Source organism: Python bivittatus, unplaced genomic scaffold (genome assembly GCF_059951505.1).
Source record: "Python bivittatus isolate LINGU-HERP-01145 unplaced genomic scaffold, Pbiv_v1 ctg000350_np1212, whole genome shotgun sequence".
Taxonomy (NCBI): Eukaryota; Metazoa; Chordata; class Lepidosauria; order Squamata; family Pythonidae; genus Python; species Python bivittatus.
In genome coordinates, this window is record NW_028277074.1 from 33434617 (window position 1) to 33458306 (window position 23690).

Consider the following 23690-nt stretch of genomic DNA (forward strand, 5'->3'; position numbering starts at 1 on the left):
AAGAGGAGGAGGACAAACTTTTGAATGGAAAGTTGAATAAATTTAACTCTTCAATTATTCTTTCTCATACTCTTCTATATTCAAGGTAAACCTAAACTGTGCTTCAAATAGTGGCCACAATTAATATTGCCTTTTCCGTCTTTCATTAATATTGAGGCTACCAGCCAAATGCTCAAAATGAGTCTTTTATTCATTGTAAATAGTCCAAGATCATTGGTTGGCCTTCCTTACCTGGTGCTTTACTTTTTAGAATTTAAAGATGGAGTATAAATTGAATAAATAAAATAGTAATAAACTAGAACAGTGAATGGATCCTCTTCCCCAGAGAAGTCTTTTTTTCAAGCCAAATGCTGGACCCGTGTACTTACCTCTAGAAATGTTGTTCCACCCTAGGTATGCTTACTTTGAATTAAACATGCAAATGAATTGAATCTGTTTCTTAAAGAATTTATTTAGAATAGGAGCATTAATCCAAATAATTCTCTTTCTAACTTGCAATATGAAACGCAGCCCATTATTATGATCATTATTCCACAAAAATGCACTATTCTTTTGCAGCTAATACTGTCCAAGGCATGGGTTAATGCAGGGACAGAGTGTTCCCAGCCTGCAAGTAAAGGAATTATTCTGACTTTCCATTTGAGAAAGAGGTAGAAGATGGAAGTGGTGAGGACTTTGCAGAAAAGGATGGTGCTTCACCATTCCAAAACTCCATCCCTGAAGTTCCATTGCAGTGTGCAGAAAATCTATCCCTTGGGCCAGATCCAGTTCTCCAATCTTGTCTAAGGAAGAAAAAAGAAGATGAATCCAACATGAAAGTGACTTATTTCTGTACCCTTGTACCTAAGCCATGCAACCTGACGGTCTACTCTTTTTGTAGGCTTCAGATATGTTGGGTAGATATTGAAAATGGTTCTCACTGTATTCTCTTTAAAAAAGCTATGTATGATGTTACAAAGATTTTTATACTATTTCAAAGATTTATCCAGATTAATTGAAAATTATTTGAAATGTGATGGACTTAACTGTGACTTTCTCCAATAACTTGGTTTAAATTTATTTTGTAGTGCTTTTCTGTAGCACAGTGGCAATGGCCCATAAACAGCCACTATGACTCATGACAGTACATTCTAGTCCACTAAGAAGACTACTTTAGTATTGCATGAACAGAAACCTCAGGCAAATAGGAGAGCCTTTATCTGCCTGGAAAACAGAAAAGCAAGCAGCAGAATTGTACCTCTTGCAGCAAATGTGGCTCTGCTCTTATTAAGTACAGTACTCTTAAATCCCACTTAGGGGAGGTCACAACCATAGTTAGGCTTTACCCTGCAAATGTATTTTTGCACTTTTTATAATACCTTCCATTTTGCCCCAATAACAACGGAAGAGCTAGAAACTAGTTAGTTTCATCTCTGTCTGAGAGTTGAGACTTCTCAGGATCTTGTTACCAGGAAAAGAATAGCTAGGTTGAATGGAACTTTTTTAAAACATCCAAGAGTTTTAACTGATTAACTAATTGGGAAAAATTGTGGTATAAAAGGACACTAGAAAAAGAAGGTGGCACTATTACAGGGGAAGACATGCAAATGCATTTAAATGCAGGGATGAAAAGAATTACAGTAACTTTCTGATGCTGATTTTAGCCAGGAATTTATTGGAGTATGTGTTGATTTGGTGCTCTCTTTGCCGGCTTTAACTGCATTGCACTTTTAATTGTTACTTCTTTTTGTTTTGTTTTATTGTTGTAAAACTCTTCTCACATATTTGTTAATTGTACTGGCATAATTTATCATTCAGTAAAAGTTTTGTCAGTACTTGTTGGTCAGAGAAAGAATTAATGGCATCCGTGCTGGCCTCTGTTTTATTTATCCATGCGGCAGACTATATTGCTTTGTATTTTAAATAAGCTTGCATTTTATTTTTAGGGTTACAGCTTGCTGCTCGCTGGAGAACCTGCTTTTAATCACATACGATCAGAGTTATGATTTGGTGTACATTCTAGTTAATCTTAACAAAGAGGGGGGCTCAGAAGGCTGGCTGTCCCTTTGCAGACACAGAATTGGTGGCAGGGTTAGGCTACATTGTCAACCATCCACATCAAGCCTGCACAACTTGGAGAAAGGCCACACTGATAAATAAAAAATAATGGTGGGCTGCAAAACAATACTTGGCTGACCAGCTGTTTGGCAGCAAGTGGAGTAGCGGCAGTGCTGGGGCTGGTGGCATTGGAGGTACCCAGCAGGACGTCTTTCAGGGCAACAGCAGTGGTGGTAAATGTACTGACTTTTGAAAAAAAATGCCATCAGGCCACAAGGCTGCTTGGTGGGCCAAATGTTGTGTCGGCCCGATACACATTATGGGGAAATACTATTGCTGTAAGAGGGACTGGAGACAATATTAGATGGCTCCACTGTGATAGCTATTCTGCTTTCTCCGTGGGGTCTGCATATTTTAAATTTTAAAATCTTTAAAAAAAATTTGATAATGTTTGCATTTTAATAATCCCTTTTTAATAATGGTTGTTTTTATCCATTTGTTATCTGATTCAATTGTTGTATGCCGCCCAGAGTTTGCTTTGTGTGAGAGGGGCACACACACACACACAACTTTGCTGTTCAATAGATGAGATGTGTGCTTCAGGCAGCTGCTGTATCTTGATAGACTCAGTGAAGTCCTGGACAGTCACCAATATTCTTACAACTGCCTGTCCTATCAGCTTCAATACACAAAATGGGGCTTGGTGTATGCATCACATTAACATTCACATTTGGGTGATCACTTGGTAGAAGTGAGACAAGCACACTTAGCTGTTGTTCTTGTCTTGTTCTTTAATCTGTGACGCATATGACAGGAAAAAAGTGGAAATTTTAAAATGCAAGGCAAACTTAAAGCCTACTATTCTCAGTTTTGTTATTTGTGCCTACCGTTCTTTGATTGTAGACATTGATGGTTGCTTTGGACACCAATGATCTAAAAAGCAACTCTAGCACCTAGCAGCTATCTAACATAGCAGACCTTTATTAAACTTTTAATCACTATTTTTTATTAAACCAGCTCCCATGACATTACCTCATCTCAACATGACTGTAATTAATTCTGCACATGTGGTCTGTAATATTTGCAGAGCATGGGCCATTTCAGCTTTCTTTCTACTCTTCCTAACAGGGAAATTGGAAGAGTTCTGTTCCATTGCTGTGAAAACAACTTCACTTTTTCATCCTCAAAAGGTAGTTGCTGTCATTAATAAAAATAAGCTTGGTTGTTTGTTAAAGAAAAAACCACCACATCCCAGTGTCCCATTTCTATATTCAAAACTGTTAGGACAATGTAGCCATGGATATATAAAAACTAAAGCTTTATCATTGCCGCTTGAAAGAGGTTGATCGACCAAGCATTTTTACCTCCGCATCAAGTACCTTGTAAGAAGTTACCTAAAGCCAACCCTCAGATATCTAAATATATTCTTATTGGTGCTTGTGGGTTTTCTCATTTCCTCTGTTACGGTTCATCTATGTGAGATACATTCTTCAGTTCAGAACAGATGTACAGACTAAACATCAGCAAACATAGGAACATGCTGAGTCTACTTCCAGTGCTTCTTGATATGTCCATTCCATTACCTCAGACTCAATCTTCCCTTTGATAAGCAGAGGCACCCGAAGCAGTGCTGTTTTTAGTATTTGCTGGAATACAGATGCTTGGTGCAACCAGGACATTGCTTTATCAGGTCCCTCACAGAATGGAGAATTGTACAACTCCGCATTCCACTAACTCATTTGTATATTGTATAAGGTACAACTTTCAGACTTGTCTAAAGTGGTGACGCAGGTACAGTTAGAAGCATTAAGGCAGAGGTCTCCAAGTGTTTTGGGCCAGAGAATATTTTATGATAAGCCTGGTCAATCACAAAATACCCATTCACCAGAAGGCAAACTACAATAGTTGTTTCCCATCCCCAGCCCTTTATAACCATGTAAAATTCTCAGCCTTCCAAACAAAACATTGGATTGCAACCACCATTTTTGTTTTGTTAGAATGCTTCTTGGGTAGGAACAGAGCATCGCTGGAAATACACCATAGTGGAAACTGGCATTTTGCTTGCTAGCTTTCCATTAAAAGAATATTTTAAAAATTCAGTGAGTCAGAGAACTGGATCACTGGAAGAAACATCGGATACTCAGGTGCCCTCAGATGCCATGTCTGAGACCAGAATTTAGGGAATGGAGACAGCATTCATTTCCCCAGTTGACTTCACAATTTCACTCTCAGGTATTTTCCACAGCAAAAGGGGAGGACTAGAAGTAGGTCAGAATCTTGCCTCTCATTCATTTTTCAAAACAACTCTGCAAATACTAGAGATTAATAATATACCCTGGTCATCTAAAATACCAGTTATCTCTCTTTCCCTGCTTTAAAAAAAACTGCAGGCATCTTTTGCTGATTTTGATGTAATATTTAAGCCTTAAAAATCATTCAAATACAAAATTAATATACCTTCAGGGATGTCACTTTGTTTTTTACTTCACGCCAAAAACATCCAGAGGTTTTTGTTTGGATTCCTTATCTTGTAACACAACATATAGTTGAAAAATATAACACATACTTCAGTTCCAGGCGCTTTCAGCACATATGTGACCGCCCTTTCGTAGTGCCTGGAGGCTGTGAGGGTCTGGATGGGGAACAACAGGCTTCAGCTGAACCTTGGTAAGACGGAGTGGCTGTGGGTTAATGGCTCCTCTGTATCCTGGACTTTGTCATCTTTGGTGCTGGATGGGATAGCACTGCCCCAGACAGACCCAGTGCATAATCTGGGGGTCCTCCTAGACTCACGGCTCCTGCTTGAAGAGGAGGCAAGGAGAGCCTTTGCATAACTTCAGGTTGTGCATCAGTTACGCCCTTTCCTGGATCGGGTTGCCCTTCGAACAGTCACTCATGCCCTTGTTATCTCCCAGATAGACTACTGCAATGCGCTCTACATGGGGCTACCCTTGAAGAGTATCTGGAAGCTACAGCTGGTCCAGAATGCAGCTGTGCGGGCTATTTTCAGAGCCCCAAGAAGGGCCCATGTAACACCATTGCTCCGCAAGCTGCATTCGGTACCAGTTTGCTTCCGGGTCCAATTCAAGGTGTTGGTTATCACCTTTAAAGCCCTACATGGCATGGGACCAGGTTACTTAAGGGACCACCTCTCCCCCATGACTTCAACCTGTCCCACCCAATCACACAGAGAGGGCATGCTTCGGACCCCCTCAGTAAAAGAACTCTGATTAGCGGGGTCCAGAAGGCGGGCCTTCTCTGCAGTAGCCCCTGCTCTTTGGAACATCCTGCCCCCAGAAGTACGATTGGCCCCCTCACTCCTGACCTTCTGAAGGGCTTTGAAGACCTGGTTCTGTCACTTGGCCTCGGGTGGGGAGGGAATACTTCAAGCGTGGGGATGGCTAGCCCCATAGAGGCCTGCTGTCTTCAGCCCCAGATTCTTCATCTTCTTGGACTCTCCTCTTTTTTAGTAATGTTTTTTTTTTAATTTTGATGTTTTATGTATTTATATCTATTTATGGTTTTAATGTTTTGTGTGAGTCGCCCAGAGATGGGCAGGGGAGGAATTTAATAAATAAATAAATAAATAAATATGTGGAAAGATGGAGAAACCACTATGTATTTCAGCATGTAGAGGTTTTATAGACTGGTTTACTTCTCCCACCATCCCCATTCCGAAAATACTACTCAGAGACTATTAAGCAACTACACCCACTCTATTCCCAACATTATTCAGAGTCATGGGGGGAAATCTTTCCCCTAACTAAATGACACAAAGAAGAAGGAGTCCGTATTTCATAATTACCCTGGTTTAGTGAAATCAGTTAGGCAATGGAGATGTAAAAACTGCAGAGATTTTTTTTCAACTCCAGAGTTTCAAACAAAAATAAAGAGAGGACAAGCATAAAACATATCAGAAAAGGGAGCTAGATTTATGACTGAAAAGTGAGGGTCAAGTACTTTCTCAAAAGAGAACTGAATCATTTCATTAATACAAGCACTATACTGCACTGCTTGAAACTCGTGAAATTACAGTTAGTTGTCAAAATACATCAACAATAGAAGACATTCACTCATATAACACAGATTTAACCAGGCAAAGCAAAGTTTAAGCATTGGTTAACTGTAGAAGCAGTAGCTTAATTACATATTAGCAGTCCCCAGATTAGATGAGAATCTATCCCTAATTACTGTAAGACTCAGAAAGATCATCAGATTCCTGGTTCATATGTTATATGTTATATGCATATATATATATGCTTCATATGTTATATACTATCATCTCTGGTTATGCTAGCTGGGAATTGTTGGAAACATATTCCCAAGTTATCTGGAGGATACCAGGGATTGGAAGTGGCCGGTCAATTTTATTGCTGTGTCAAGCTAGCCTATGTGAAAGTTTGCAATATATATTCTAGGAGCCAAATATCTACCACGGAAAACAAAAGCTTTGCTTTTTCATCTTCTAGTTCTAGCAGTAACCAGTTAGATCCAGAATTGTTGGACTTCAGCACCCATAATGCTTTTGATTATGATGGCTAGGGCATTATGGGAATTAGTCCAAGGCTTCTGGATGGAAACAAATTGGGCTCAGCTGTTCTAGCACAACAAAATGGGTGATGTATTATCCCTCCCATATAAACTTCTTCCTCCACATAAACCACAATATAATGTTCATATCAACCCTTATCCAGTAAATACTAGGGCATCAAACTGAAGAAGAGAAAGAAATACAATTATTGCATTCAGATTCCATCATGTTTTGCTTCTACCTGAGTGAGTCTGCTCACCTTTGCACACTGGGTTTTAGCTGCGATTCATCTTTATGAAGGTTATAGGGCCCACTTGGAAGCCAGTAGATTATATGGAAATAAAGATACTAGAGACTGGTGCTTCGGTTTTTTTCTTTTTTAATGCAGACATCAGTGGAGGGGAAGCTTGACAGTGCTGAGAGATGTCCCTTGCATCACATTGCACAACCACTTTAAATGACAGGTGCTCTACTTGCCTGAAGATAGGTATTTCACAAATTTACCTAATTCTAAAGGCCAAATGTTTTCTTTTGAACAAATAATTACTTCCCAGACATTTGACCAAGTGCTTTATTTTTAATCATTCATTTCCTGAGACATTTTGGGTATTCATATAGAATAGTGTCTAATCCACATTGATTCTCTAATTTAGTGTTTCCCAGTACACTCCAGAGTTATAAAACATCAAGTGTAGATGTACGTTACCCTCAGATCACACTGTACCCAGCAGGAAAAAATGCTAAACATTGGTTATGATTTTGACTTGATTACGCACCTACACTTACAGATTGTAACAGACATTATGGAACAAAAGTGAGTACTAATTTAAACTTCATTAATTGTCCCCAAAATTAAAAATTTAAATCAAGTCTTTCACACATTACTTATCTGTAAGGTATTCTGCCAGTGATTTATATGGGAGGGAGGGAGGGAGGAAGGAAGGATTATAGCAAACACAGAGACACAGATAAAGAACTTCCTGATTAAAACAATAAATGTGATGCTATTTAAAAATCACAATACCATAATAACTAAATAGTATTTATTTAGAACAAGCACTTTTTATGATATAAAAGGATATTTTTCAATGTAAAATAATTAAGAAAACAAGGATCTGTAACTACATACAGGCCTGCCTAGAAAAATGCAAGAGAAGCATCTAATCCGGGGTGGTCTGGCAGGCTCAAGCTGGCCCAACTGTTGCCTCTATTGCCTCCCACTCTTTGGGTGGTCATCTGAAGGCTGGGTGAGTTGCAGGGCCTGGCTTCCCAATTGCATCACAAGGCTCAGCTTCTACTTTACCTCTAGGTCAAAAACTGAGTCAGGGACTACTGGGGACTTTTAGAAGTTGAAGGAATCTGCACTGCTTGGAGTTGCAGTTGGCACAGATGAAGATGAAGATTGAGAGAGAGGGAAGAAACCAGAGGATAAATTTGTGATAGAAAGACTGATAATCACCAAAGGACAACGAGCCATAAACTGAGAGCTGAATGTCTGATTTTCTTTCTTCCCCAGAATATAATATAATGGAAAGGATTTCAAATTATTCATGCTAAAACCACAAAGAATCAGCAAAATTACATAGTGCAAACTTGTGCTACTCGGATTACACTGAGATTAATGGGATATGTGTACTTGCCAAATCTTCTAACATTCATTTTATGGCTTTTGCACTGCACACAGCTTTGTTGACTTGTTTACATGTCTACTTGTAAAAGGCAAAACAGAAAACAGAAATTCATGTCCATTGTACTTAATCTCTCTACAGCAAGAGGGAACACCATGCAGTCCCAGGATTATGCTTGGCCTCAGCTCCCCTTTTTGTAGTCCCTAGAGCCCCATCTAAATAGGACTGCTAAAAATAGTTATTTTATGATGGGAAACCAATGAAACTGTAGTACATGTTCTAAAATAAGCCTGTCCTTTGTAAAAACAAACACCATGAAAATATTCAAAGTTTCCTCCAATTCTGTCCTACCTACAGATGTGTTGTGGCCCCATCCTCTGTGCAACCCCCAAGCACCCCAAAAGGTTGTTCACCCCTGCTCTACAGCTTTTCATATATAATTTCAATGTACAATCAAAAGCAAGTCAATCACATTTCTCTATGTGAAATGAACACACCTCTCCAAATCAATCACATCAATTCTATGAAAGAACTTAAGACTCCAAAGCCACCGCCTGTGTGTATGCATGGAAAACTAAAAAAACCTGTCTGATTACACCTATTAATATTTAGCTTTTTTATCCTATCAGCCAACATAGTTATAATTGACACTCAAAGAACTTAACAATAAAAAAACAACTAAGCTTGTCCATCAGATTGCATAAACACACAGGATCCATAAACATTTATATTATGTTGCAAAATTTCTCTGCATGGCTTTCAATCTAATTTTTAATACAGCAATTTATTTTTATTGCTGACTCCCACATTTTATAATTGGCAAGCTTCAGCTTTTTAAAGTCACTTGCTGTTGCTACAAACAAATGAAGTACAGCAGCCTTAGAGGACAGGAAATAAACTGGTTTTAAAAAGGTTTATTATGCAAGTATCATTTAGATTAAAATCCAGTTTAGAGTTAATCTGAGTTTTTTTCTACACAGGGAGCTCAGCAGCCTATTCTAACTTCATCTTAGCTCCTTGAACCTGCATTCAAGTCTTTAACTCTTGATTTACTTTAGGATAGCAGCACAAACAGCCTAGATACACCAGTGTTCAGATCAACTTAACAACATGAGCATTTGCAGAGGAATGACTGAATGGGAAGCAAAGCTGGGGGAGGGGGGGAGACTTGTTACCCAGAAGTAATGGGGGCTAATATTATTCCTGATGGATAAAGGGAAAGATGGAATATTCCAACTTTAGAAGCAGTCGCACTACACAGTTCCATGTTAGTTGTTGATAAATGCAAGTAGTAGGATCTTAGTAGTGTGAGTTTTCTATAAGGACCTACCTAAAGTCTAAAGACTTGTATTGTTGATTTTATAATGTTCTTTGTTTGTACTTGTATTACACTAGAGTGCTTTGGGATTGGAGCAGGATAGAAATACTGTAAATAAATAAGTATTGGAACCAAATACTGGATTAAACAAACCTCAAGCCTGATTCAACATGGATCTTTTTATCTTCAGTGGAACACTGTGCTAACATTTCCAAAAACTTACAAAAACCAGTTGTGGAATAATAACCTCTCTAGAGAAGTCTACTTGGCATCTATTCTTTTCATTTGATGTGCCAAGTAAAACCCCCTTTCTAAACTTCTCAAACATTTTAATTTAGTATATGTTTTTCTGCCAGCTGACTCTCAGTTTTGTTCTTTCTCACAATTATGTACTTCTAGCACTTGGTGATTTTATATTTCTTTTTACTCTATAAACAATGTTTTACCATTGTTTTTAATTTTGCTTAATTATCATTTATTAGGATGCTACTGATTTAATTTTTTAATTACTGGTTTAATTTTTATGATATACCTCACCCTGAGATCTTTGGCTATAGGTGAGTGGTAAGTTGAATTAATTATTATTAAAATTATTGATAAAAATAATTTTATTTTTGGAACTTTTGGAAGAGAAAGAACTACATTGAGAGAGGCAATACCATTTTATAAGGAAGAAAATAATAGATTTATTGTTAATTTTTAAAGCCAATAACCCTAAATAGGAAAAATATTGCTGAGTTTGTGACCAATTAAAAAAGCTACCTAAAACAAAGCATATTTCTTTTAAAATGAAATCATATTTCATTTTTAAAAAATAACTTGGCTGAAGGTTACTTCACCTTCATCAAGCTGAAGATAGTTTACAAATTCTTCAGACCCTCAGGACTATTTTCAAAATAGTGTGCAATTCTATTTACCACTAGGATGATCTAAGCCTTGAAACCTCCACAGGAGCCAACCAGTCTCTGGTCAGCTAATCAATAGGAAAGTGCAAAAGCTGAGATCGAGCCAGCACCCCACTTCCTATCACTTGGTGACTCTGGATTCCATTTATTTTTTTCAGCAACTTTTGAAAAACATGACCAGTCCATAGCTACCCCTCTAATCAGTTAGAAAGACCAGAAGAATGGAAGAAGGTTCCCAGCAGTGGGAAACCAGACACATCAAGTCCAGCTGCACAACTATATTCCTGCTGCACAACTGCATTCACACCTGTTCCTTCTGCATCACAGCAGAATCCAAAGTTAATCTCAGCTGTTAATATAGATGACAATTTGGGAACACTGGGACATGGCCTCAGCCCGGAAGCTAGCCAATTTGAGGGATTTGGGCCCATACACTTTGTAGACCTCAGCCCCCTCCTCCAAGCATAAAGTGAAGTATTTATACCTGTATGTTACCTATCTATGCGGAGAGAGCTCATGTCCCTGAAATAGATACAGTGGAGGGCTTTTGTATCGCATTTATAAACTGATAAGTTTTATTACAGCAAATGGCAAATAGTTGTTTCCATTTCTCCTTCATGTCCAAAAAAATTATGTTTAAGCAGCCAAGGTTGAGAACATTGGTTTAGATCCATCATTAAGTTTGGAAATATCCTTCCATTTTTAAAAACTGTCCTTAGTCTCATCATTTGATCCTTTTCAGATCAAGGTGATTTGTTTTCCCATGCATCTCTCACTTTGCATACTTACATTAAGACTGTAATGTTTTTGGAAAAAATCCAATGTTCCTCTTTTCCAGTTTTTCCAGCAAAATTAAACTGAGGTCTTTTATATATAGAAATAGGTATTCTGTTGGCCTCAAGGACAACCTCGTATGTCACATCATTCCTTATATAAAGACTATCTTCATGGAAGATGGGGGTGGGAAAGAAACTCCAGTTCACAAAAGTTAGATGTGAAAAACATTCAAGTGTTCTAGTAGCATATTTTTGGAAGCCACCACATAATGCTTACATGACAATCTATTATTTTTTTCTTCACAAGATTACTTATTTCTAAACAAGAATTATGTCATAGAGGAATCCTATCAAAAAAAAATCAGAATCAGAGCTCTTTCTGCGAAAATGATTTATCGTACATGGGGGAGATCTAATAGATACTACGTGCATGTATCTACATAATCACAAATTTCATAGAACACAGGACATGGGAGGGGTGTCAAAAATTAACAAGATAGTAGACAGTGTCATGATGCAAGCCCCATCCTTTTTAAATGCACATACAAAAGGAAAAAAAACTTGCATTGCAATGCTCTGTTTGCCATCTTGCTGATTTTGACACCCCCTACCTACCCAAGAATTCTGCTGCATTCATCATCAAGAATTTGAGATCACTTACAGGGGAGACAGATATCTTCTCCCACTATTTGTTCTATTCAAATGAAGATATGCCTACATTAAAATAGTCAACATTCTTGATTTATGCAGACCAAAAATGTGTAGCTAGGACATGCACATGAACTGACTGCCTGACTCTGGTTGTAGAAACCAGGTAGAAAATGTTAAAAGAATGAAGTTTCCTTAAACAAGGTTCCTCAAAAGTCACAACCAAATTGAACTAAGGCATCACAAATTCACTCGTTAGTGATAAGCTAGGGTCAAGTAGATTCAGTATGTTGCCAAACATAAACCTTAACTTTGAAAGAACTATATAACAAGTGATTGGTCAGAAAGCCACATGGGCTACAAACCTTGTATTCTTGAATCTGCAGGGGCCTGGAAATCAAATAATTTTTCTCCTGGCCATGATCAAAGTTCCCATCTCCCCCACGGGTGACTCTGGGCGGCTCACAATAAAAACGAAGAAATACAATTCTCTCCAAGATGGCTAAAAACTATAAATAATTTTAAAACATATTAAAATACCGTAAAAAACCTCCTCTAATTTTGGCCCTATAAAAATCTGTAAGATGCTTGGGGGGGGGCAACCCATCATCCCACCAGCCATCTCCACAGGTGCGAGCCCCCCTCTGGCCCCCAGGCCTTCTGGCAAAGCCAGGATTTAATACTTTCCTGAAGGCCATGAGGGAGGGGGCACACCGAACAGGCAGGATGTTCCATAGGGCGGGCGCTACAGCAGAAAAGGCTCTCTGCCTAGACCCCACCAATCAAAATTCCCTGACCGGTGGGGTCTGCAACCTGCCTCTTCTGCTGGACCGAGTGGGACGGGCTGAAGTGACCAGGGCGAGGCGGTTCCTCAGATAACCTGGTCCCGTGCCATGAAAGGCTTTAAAGGTGATAACCAACACCTTGAATTGGACCCGGAAACAAACTGGTAACCAATGCAGCTCGTGCAACAGCGGTGTTATATGTGCCCTCCTAGGGGCATTAAGAACTGTCCGCGCCGCCGCATTCTGCACCAGCTGTAGCCTCTGGATACTCTTCAAGGGTAGCCCCATGTAAAGCGCATGACAGTAGTCCAACCCAGAGGTGACCAGGGCATGAATGACCGTGCAGAGGTCCCCCTGATCCAGGAAGGGGCACAACTGCTGCACGACACGAAGTGTTATTATTATTATTAAATTTTAAATATTTTTATAAAAGGAAAGAGGGAAATTGCAGCAGTTTAAGAGGAGAGTTTAAGTTTCAGTGGAAAAACAAACAAGGCTGTCTGTTACAGGAAAGACTAGGCTAAAAAGAAATATTGCTGTTATTATAAAAAGCTTCATCTTGTCAGTTCTAAAAATTAAAGGCAACCTATAAAGTTCTGTAATGTGGCTTCCCTTATGTTCTTCATTTTGGTGTTTGATAAGTAATCCTTAAATTACTTTCATAGGCACGAAAACAGTCTCAGGCCAGCATGACAACCACAGCATGAGAACCAAAATAAATTTGAAGTTGGAAAGATTCTGGAACAATAGAGCAAAACAGCAAGAAGGGGTCCTACTGTGGGGAAACATATGAATCTGAATCATCCACGTTGTGATTCTGGCTGGGTTCACATACTGTGTTATGTCACGGTTTATTATATAAACCACAAGTGACCAGGGAACACAATATGTTAAGTGATAAACCACATTTGACAAATCACAGTAGTATGTTAATTCAACATGATAAGGCAAAACTAAACAAATCAGACTATGGTTTAGCATGATGCAAGTGCTACATCATAGTCTCTATCTGTCAACCTAATCTAACCCAGAAGATGATTATTGTGGGGCAGAAGGAGAACCATAGTAGCATTCAAGAAATAATTCATACATGACTTTGAGTATTCTGCAAAACAGGCCAATGCATAAGATTATCATTTCTATAGTGTATAATTTACTGATAGTCATTGAGAACTCTGTATACGAATGAGACACTCTATCCAGAGTGAAGTACTGTACAGATTTTTAACTTATTAAAGTTACATGGTTTGATCTGAACTGACTTGATCAGAGTTATTCTATTTGCATTAACCATTTGAGGGTGATATTAAACATGCCCCTCTCCTGACAACAACCTGCTAGATCAGTCAGAAATATGAATGCAGAGAGGTGCTTCTCAACAGGTGTGTCTTCCATTTGGTGCAAAATAACTTAGGCTAGATGGAAGCCATTCCCATAAACAATCATGAACCACACACAACTATGCATACTTAAAACCCAAGCTGCAACATCATCAGAACATACTAATCTTACCCAACTTGGTGTCCTGCAAATGTACTGTGAGATATAAACCCAATCCATCTCGGAATGGCAGCCAGAGGAAGGCTTAGCTAGACCCTGAGGGCAATTAGTGGCTTTGCTTCCATTTATGTGATTGCATTCTTCAACCCATCACTAAGTGAAGGCCACAAAGGTCCTTTCTCTTATCCAAACTACTGTCATCCCAAGCCAAATTGAATATACTTCTGTAAAGCACGGAGTGAATGGAAAAGTAAACGCTGATCTACACAGAAAGACATAATGCAGCTTCATTGTAACATCAACCCTTCTAGCAGGTTTGGAAGCTAAACATTTTCAGAAAAAAATAAAACCATCCTTTACTTTGACCTCACTAATAAATAAATAATTCCTGCTTGCATTAGAAATCAAGTATAGAGAATGTTAGAGATAATACAATTCTTAGCCTTTTCTTCAGATATGTCAGTGACTGTGCACAGAGATTTTAGTTAGTTAGTTAGTTAGTTAGTTAGTTAGTTGGATTGCTCTCCCTTGCTTTGTTCTCTTATGAGTTATAGTCCTGGAAGAAAAAAAACGGCATCATATGCTTTCTTTTTTATTCACACATAGATCAGCATTACATGCTGAATTTATGATGACATAATCTCACATTACTTTATGGTATTATCCAATTTTCTCTCTATGGATCCACCCAACTGACATAATTCTGTTGGAAAATCTTGCCTCAGGTATTCGTGGTCTGGTAACTTCCATCCTAGACTACTGTAAGTTGCTTTCATTGAGGGTGGTCATACCATCAACCCAATGATCAAGTAGGGTCTTGAACCTGGATCTTCAGATCCCAGTCCAAGACCTTAAATATTGTATGCTCTATTGTCTCTCACTGTGTAATATGCTGGAGGCAAGACCAAGCCATACTCTGAAAAAGTACAATGTCTCCTAACTTTCTTGTCAGTCACTAAGGTAAGTAAAGTTTAGAAGTGCCACTATGTCACCATTCAAAGTTGTTCAGATCAAGAAGTAGGCTCCACAAGAAGGCAGGCTATACTGAGACAGGCTATAGCAGTGTTGTCCAAACTTGGCCACTTTAAGATGAGTGAACTTCAACTCCCAGAATTCTGGCCAGCATGGCTGGCTGGGGAATTCTGGGAGTTGAAGTCCACTCATCTTAAAGTGGCCAAATTTGGACAACACTGGGCTATAGTAAACAGAATCTTGCGAGTCTGATTGTATTTTCTGTTCCCTCCCCTTTTAGACCCCAGGGAGTCAGGGAAGAGCCAGTCTGAGTCTCTTCTATTACTCTTTCCTTTCCCAGGGCTTAAGGCATGCTTCTGTACTTTTTGGTTTTGTAACACCTTCTGAATATTTTTCCCAAGGTCATCTCCATGGCTCCCTTACACACTAGTACCTGGAAAGAGAGATCAAGACCATTCTTACTAACTTCCATGACAATATAAGCATGAATTTAGTGGTTTATTTAGTGTTTTCTGTTTTCAAGTTGGTACCAAGAGTCAGCATGGCTGAAGGCACACTTAGACTCTCCCATGCTGAATCTATTCACTACTTCTACCTGCTTGTTCATGTTTCTCTAACTCTGACCCACAGGTACTGTATACCCCACTGATGAAGGAACAGTAGATGCCATTGCTTGCTGGCGATGACAAGCATCAGATAGCATCAGACATCTATTACAGTAAGAGAAGTCATTAAAGATATCTGCTCTAGGGCCATCTGAATTCTGGACTCAGCATTGCTGAACCAACCTGTTTATTTCTCAGACTGTTTTTGTCTTTGCATTCAGGATAGGTGCAGATTTATCACAGCTCAGCTTTAAAAGCATCCTTACCAATATTTTTTTAAAGAAAGCTTCTTGGATCCAAATCCTATCCAGTTGCCACTGCACTACACTCAATTTAAATAAGGCCCATTGTAGGACAAAGAGCCGTTAATAGCAGCCTCTTCACCTAGTCTAAACCAAACCATTAGGATGTGCTAGCACAGCGTGAACCCAGCAGACTAAGCACTATCATATGAAGTTTGGAATTGGGGGCAGTTTGGAATCCCAATGAACTATGCAGTATGTTCTTCCATCCTGGAATGGCACATTAGAGCACATTAGTTAGAGATGCAGCAGGCACTGGGAAAAGAATGCTCAGGTCAAACCTATTTTGCATTAATTAGACTCTGTATTCTTGAGTATTGGCAGATGATTCAGACAAATGAGAACAAGTTCACAGAAAGGCAACAAGGATGATCAGAGAACTAGAAATTAAATATTATGAGCAGAGACTGAAGGAATTGTAAATGTTTAGCGTTGGGGAGAGAAAACTGAGCGAGATATGATAGCGTTCTTCAAAGACCTGAAATGGTATCGTTCAGAAGAAGTCAGGAACTGTTCTCTACAATTCCATGGAATAAAAGGTTTAAGATATAGGAAGGCATAGTCTAACAGAATAGTAGAAGAAATGTTCTCACAGTAAGAGCTGTTTGACAGCAGAACCCATTACCCATCCCTTCACAGGATGTTTTCAAGCAAAATTTAGGCAGCCATTTGTTAAAAAGCGTTAATTTGGATTCTTGCATTAAGCAGTAAGTTGGACTCAATGGCCCTTCCAACTCTATGATTCTACGCTGTGTAGATTCATCTTTGTGTTGTTTCTCTTTTGCTGGGATGGAGTTAATTATTTCCAATTAAATCTAAGTATATTTTCAGAATGAGGGGGAAAGCCCAGATATAGCACTTCTCAGCTTCACAAGCATCCTTGCTGTGCTGCAATTAGGGATGTCACAGCACCAATTGTCTTCACAACTGCAAGGCAATCTAATGGCTTAATAAACAACACTTTTTTCCCTACAAAATGAGTGTCTATACATGCTAAATTTGCAGCATTAATTAAAAACATTATTTCTCAGTGGCTTTTGGAAATATAACTGCACATTATGCTGCAGCAAGTTCAGCAGAAAACATGTGTTTATGGAGATTTGAAGAAACACATGGTCTAGGTAGTTTTTTTCCATTTTGTGACCACAAGATATTTTAGATAACAACTAGTATCTACAACTATGCTAGTTGAGACCAGTGGAGTAGTCTGAAGGGCAATCAGTGAGCTTCCAGACAATGGTCTTAGCACTACTGATCAAAAGGCATCATGGATGTATAATCATGGGTTCTATAGGGTTTTTTTTTCTCTCTCTAGCAAGTTTTTTTCTGGTAAGAAAAAAATTGGAATAATGATGAGAAAATATTGTCACACATAGAATATGATAACATCTTAACACTACACAATGAGGAAGAGTTATTGTTAATGAAAAGCAGCATCTGAAAATATCAGTCTTGGAAGAGCTAGGATGTGAAATATATGAACATAAATAGGTGAATATATTCTGGTATGCTGGCATCACATCTTCTTCCAACTCTGAAGAGCCAGTACAAATGAGAGTAGATATATCTGAAGGCATAAATTGGAATGGAATTACTTTACAGGATGTTCTGACTTCCACCGTCTTCACTGGCCTCCATGAAGAGTTTTACATGGTTGTTATTAGGAAGTTAGAGAGTTGGCAAATCCTTGGTTTGGGCGCAGTGACAAATTATGAGTTTATATATGTGCTTTATATCACTTTATGTAGCTGTATTGAACAGCTCGTTCAAAGTTGTCAGCAATGTTTAACCACCAAAACATGAGAGTTTAAAACACAGACTAAAATTGACAATAAAGTAAGTACTAAAATCAAAACCTTGCAAAGGAGATATCTCTTTGTACATTGAGAGCTTGGGCCAAATTCAGCCCTCAAAGGAGTAGGTCTCATAGCCTGGGAGAAGTATAGGAGAAGATCCTTCTATATATCCAAGAAGGACAGGCGTCTGAGATTAGGGGATCTTCAAAAGGGCCTCTCCTGCAGATCTTAACTTTCAGGTCATTTGTTACATTTATATCCCACCTTTCTTCCAGAAACTCAGTAGAACATACATACCTCTCTCTCCTCCAATCTTTTATTAACACCAATACTAGTTTCAGCTGACAGTAAGACAGGCGCAAAGTTACCCAGTGACATTCTGAGGTTGAAGTTGGACTTGAACCAAGGTCTCCCTGATACAGGCCTTCACCACAACATCATGCTGGATTATTCATTCCATCCCTAAAATATAAACTTTCCTTAGGAGACTGCTGTCAAATTCTTCCTGAAATTGGCTTTAATGAGTTTATATCCCACATTTTCTCCATGGCAGACCTCAACAGCTGACATACTAACTACTTACAGAATGCTTGCTGTTGTATGCTTTATAATAAAATAAACAAATAACAGGCAGCACGTGTGAGATTTACAACTCACCACTCATCCAAGCGCTAAGCAGCCCAAAACCACTTAGCAAGTTCACTGCATCTCGTGTCTTCAGAGTATACCTTTTGAACCATCAATAGTCAAATCACCAAGAAGATACAGTACAATTTTAGCATCCAAATGCAGAGATTTGCAAAAAACCAGCCACATGCCAGATAAGACAGAGCCACCTTTTCTGAAATGGATGGCTATATAAATGTAAGGAATAAATAAAATTCACCTTTTCCAGAACAGACTGGCAGTATCTCTTTAGAATTTGTAGAAAGAAATCAAAATACCAAGAACTATCCTAGTCAATGAAAAGCAAGTCCTCTATTACTGAATCACAGCTCCTTCCATAACAAACAGGTATAGTAATAATTCCCTTTGTGTACATAATGTAGTCCTGGAGAGAAAGGTAAGTACTTTCATCAGAGAATATTCAGTACCTTTACTGTATATTTACTGAATTCAAAGCACCAGATTCTTTGAAAGGAATCAAGGAAATTAAACAGGTAAAGAATCATAATGGTTTGTTGTACAGAAATACAGTCAGCTAAGATGGGGAACACCACAAAGTTCATAGATCCCACTTGTCATTATTTGTAATGGTTCTTTGACCTAGAATTCAACCAGAGAGGTTGGGGTTCTAATCCAGCTTTCCCCATTTTTCAGATATGTTAGACCATAACTCCAGTTGGCTGGAGACACTGCTGGCTGGAAATATTGAAATATGTGATTTGATATATCTAAAGAGCAATAGCTTCACAAAAACCATCCTAATCCCAGTGCTTACTTGTCTTACTTTAAAGCTCCATTATATTCTTCTGATTAATAGCAGGAACTTATGTAGTCTCAGGTCAGGAGAAGCCTATGGAAGATAGATGTTTCCAGCTCCACAGTTCAAAATGTGAATCTGCCGTACCCAAAAACTAACAAACAAACCTCCCTGGAAGTCAACTGTATCCCCACAATCTTCTGCACCTTTCTTTTGAATTCCTCCTCTAATTTTTCAGAACTGTAGTGTTAGACATTTACAAAATAATGAATGAGTACAGTACCATCTAACCTAGGCCATTGTTTTAGGGCTAGGCTCTATCTATAGAGAAGAAAAGAATCAGTGTGTGACACCTTTAAGCTTGCTTTAAACAGATAAAAAACATTTGCTATTGAAATGGAGACTCAAAAAGGAGCCATAAATCACTATGCACATCATACAGAGCAGATGTTAGCAGCTGTTAGAAACTGTGTGCTCACCTTAACTTTGCATCTGGGGCAAGAACACAGTATGGACTAATTAGTATGAAGCAGGGGGAAAAAAACCATCAGCTCATTCAGAAACAAGACTGAGATTGTACTTTAAAACACCCATTTTGCTGAGAATTTCAAGTTCAATTCTAGTTCATTTGGAAACACCAGACTGGGGAAGGCTTATTTAAGCGGTAGCCAGTCGCCCCAAATCAGGGGGAGATCAGTTCTAGATGACTGGTAGCCATAAATCAGTTGAGAACTTCAAAGGATAAACTTGGAAGATGAAGATCTGATGGATAAACATCCTTTGTGGAGGGACTGAAGAGAGAGAGAGAACAACATACAACACAGGACACATCCACAATAGTACTACCTCCCCCAATCTAGTGCTCCCAGTTGTGTTGGCCAACAACTTCCATAGTCTCCAACCAGCAAAGTCAACTTCCTTTCCAATATATCCAGAGGGACTTTGTCAGGGAAGGCTGATACTGCTGATTAAATATACCTTTCCAGTCTCCCTCAAACTGGTCCCCCCCCCCCCAGACTTGTAGGAGTATAATTTTCAGAATTCTCAGCCAATAGGAAAGCAGACTGGGGAATGCTGAGCTAACACTTTCCAGAAGGTTTTGGCTGATTTAACCTAGATATTTTTTACATGGGAACCATTCATATCCCTGAGTGCATGATCCATAGATTCTAGCCATCCCATTCTGCCCAACCATCTGACATTTTTCCCAACCAAAGCTAACATTTTTTGTTTGCTTATTGATAGGCTGCCTTTTAGATATAGTATTTCACTTCAGATTATATCCTAATGGTCCCGTTTAAAGCAGTGCAGAATTCTCTAATGGACAAGATGATTTGCGGAGGACCACTTACAACCCCCTTTACAGTGGCCACCAACAAGGGCGGGGGTACTCGGCATCCTCCAGAGATTGGGCGTACTGGTCTGGGTTTAGGAATCCCACACATTTAGCGGGCACGGGCTGGGAAAAGCTGTGCTAAAACGCGTTCCTTCTCCCCCCGCGTCCTCTCTTAGACGCTTCACCATCAGCAGGCAGCAGAACCATCTTTCTCCGTGAAGCGGCAGACGCGGAGGCTCGTCTGTTATCACTGCAGAATGGTCACCTTGTCGGTTCAGGGGAGGGGAGGGAGGGGGCGGACCCCCATCTCGCGCCGCACGCCTCCCTCACGTATGCACCAAGCGGGCCTCCCCCTGCCCACTTCCTAGCCTCAGCCTCAGCCTCAGAAAAGTGGGTCAGGCAGATCGCTGCAAAGTCTCGGGTGGCAGAACGCAGGCTGCCCCCCATCGCCCCCCCCCTTTCCTTATCCTGCAGCTGTAGCCGGGGACTCCTCTGTCTCTGCTCCCCCCCCCCCCCGCGCTTCACCTTCCGCATGAGATCAGCGAGTGATCCCCTCCCATCACGTTAGGCGTCTCCTGCGCATCGCCGCTCCGTTTTCCACGGGGGAAATCACTCGTTCTCCTCCTAGCCCGAGGGGCGGCTGTTCTCCCCGGGTGGAGCCGAGAGCTCGAGGATGCGGACTCGAGGCAGGTGGGAGGACGAGCTGGGGGAGGCCTGAAAGGCGATCCGCGGCTCATCTCCGCGCCACCCACAGCGTTTTCTCTGGCAATCGCTTGGGAAACCAAAACAAGTCTAAAGCCCTTTTGACAGAAATAGCGCGTTCAGACGAAAGGTGCGCGCACGCCCCAACCAACTTTCCGCACAGTTCAGCTCGGCCCCGGACCTTCCGCTCCGTTCACCCCGCCATCGGCAAATCTGTCCCATCTCTGCACTTCCCGCGGAGGGGAAAACTTTCGTCTGCCGGAGCGGTGTCCTTTCCAGCAGACAGAGAGAAGGGCGGCGGGGAACGATATTGGGAAAGCCGCGTTCATGGCTTCAGGGCCACACCTCCCCGAGATGCCCAAGCAGCACCATTTTATCTTCCTCGCCCGCTTTTCCCCCTCGCTTGCCATCAGCGATCTCATCCGTCAGAGCAAATCCCGCTTCCACTCCCCACCCCCCAAAAGTGAAGAAAAAGAGCCAAGAGCCATCCACAGATTTTCTCCCAGGCACGCGGCTCCCCTTAAGAGCGACGCGAAGGAGAGCAGAGGGCAAGGTGAACCAACGCCGAGGTCGCCTCAAGGGAAAGGCGAAGGGGAAGGGAGGAAGACGTCGTCCACTTACGCACTGCCTCCTGCTTGGGATCCAAACTGTGTAAAATGGTTTGGACGCCGCCAATCCGGCTGTGCAGCGCCTGGACCCTGCGGTGCGTGAGCTGGATCTCGCCCTCGATCTCTTGGAAGAGGGTGCAGGCATGCTTGGCCACATCGGAGAGCTGCCGGAGGATCCGCGAGAGAGCCACATTGCTGACCGAGCACAGATCCAACATCGCCGCCGCCGCCGCCGCCTCCTGGTTCTCCTTCCCGTCGGCGGGGAGCGCGGCAGCTAGCCCAGCCGGAGCCTCCTCCTCCGGCTCGTCCACCGCCTCCCCGGAATCCTCTCGGTGGCTCCCGGGCTGAGGAAGCTCGGAGCCGGAGCTCTCGTCCAGCACCGAGGCGATGTGCTGCCGCCGGCACAGCCTCTGGGGCTCCACGATCCTCTTGGCGAAGGGCATGACCAACCCTGGGGCGTCACGCTTTCTGCGGATGCCGCCGCTTCCCAGCCCGCTTTCTCCTCCCGAGCCCACCAGCCAGCCGTCCAAGCAGCGAGCCTCAGCTCTCCGGGCTCTTTGCAACCCGGCTGCGGGACCGGGCGCTGCTTCCACTGCCGCCTTCTCCTCTCCCAAGCCCCTTCACTTGCTAACAGCCGGCATCGGAAGACGCGTTATCCCCCATGGTGATCTCCTCCGCGGTCTGGGTCCTTTCGCTTTCGGAAAGCGGCCACTGCGCCGCGTCCCCGGCCACCTTCGTCGCCTGTTTATCAGTCGCTTCCCTAATCCCTCCTTCCTGCCTTCTTTTTCCTGCTCCCTGTAAGCTTCCTCCTTCTGTCTCCCGTCTCTCGCTGCCCGACACAGCTCCAGCTTTCAACGCGAGAGAGCGGGATGGATTTTTAAAAGATGGCTTGAAAACCCGGAGAAAGGAATTCGCCCAAATCTTTTGTGAGGAGGAGCAGGCAGGCGGCAGGCAGGCAGGCAGGCAGGCAGGGAGAGACACCCGCACTCGCATAAAAGAGAAAGCGAGAGGTATTCCCCCTCGTGACCGCCTGGAGTCACTGCAGATTCCGAGCAGCCGCTGTCTGCCAATGCACCATCAATGGGCAACAGGATGGAAATGGGAGGGAGGTGCGGGGGGGGGGGGGAGGCTTTAAAAGTTTGGCAGCTAAAGCAAAACACCTCTTGCAAGACGGGCTCATGAGGAGAACAAGAGATGCGCGCGCGCATTTAAAATAGCATGCATAAAGATTGACAGAGGAGGGTTTTTTCCCCTAGGAATGTCGCTGTGGTTTAGGCTGCAATCCCATACAGAAGAACTGGCAATCACATGTTCTGGACTCTTGTATGCATCAGCCTCAGATAGCATGCCCAAGAACTCCGGAGCTGGATCCAAAACAATTACTGTACTGGGCCGCAGCGGAGCGTGAGGAGGCATCACTTGCTGCTGAAAGTTATGGCTTGAATAATGGTCAGATCTAAGTGAAGGCAAACCAACCCCCCTTCTTCAGTGGAATTAAAGAGGGTTAAAAATGTCCTCCAGTTGAACTGGATTCCTGTAGTTTCCACAGCCTTCAACTTGGTAATCTATCTTAGAGCTCTAGAATTTCCTGGATGTCTAACATCCAAAACAGGATTGACCCTGCTTAGTATCCAGGTCCACACAGCCAAGTGCTCCCACCTACTGAAACTCAGAGGGATAAATGTTTAGCAAACTACTAGTTTCAGCCCAAGGAGGCTGAACCCAAAGACACAGCCTTTCTGAAACTAATATCCTCCAGATATCCAGAATCACAACCTCTGTAATTCCCACCTAGCTGGTTGAGAGTTCTCAAACTCG

At 41.4% G+C, this 23690-nt stretch overlaps 1 protein-coding gene across 2 annotated transcripts in view; it reads right to left on the reverse strand.

The window, feature by feature from the left end:
- NHS (NHS actin remodeling regulator) overlaps nucleotides 1–22827 on the reverse strand; it is a 247593-nt gene extending 224766 nt beyond the window's left edge. For both annotated transcript variants that reach the window (XM_088144891.1, XM_088144890.1), the window contains exon 1: nucleotides 21886–22827. In XM_088144891.1, the coding sequence (XP_088001017.1) occupies nucleotides 21886–22315 (430 nt within the window). In that variant the 5' untranslated portion in view covers nucleotides 22316–22827. The remainder of the gene's footprint in view (nucleotides 1–21885) is intronic.
- Nucleotides 22828–23690: the final 863 nt, after the last annotated feature.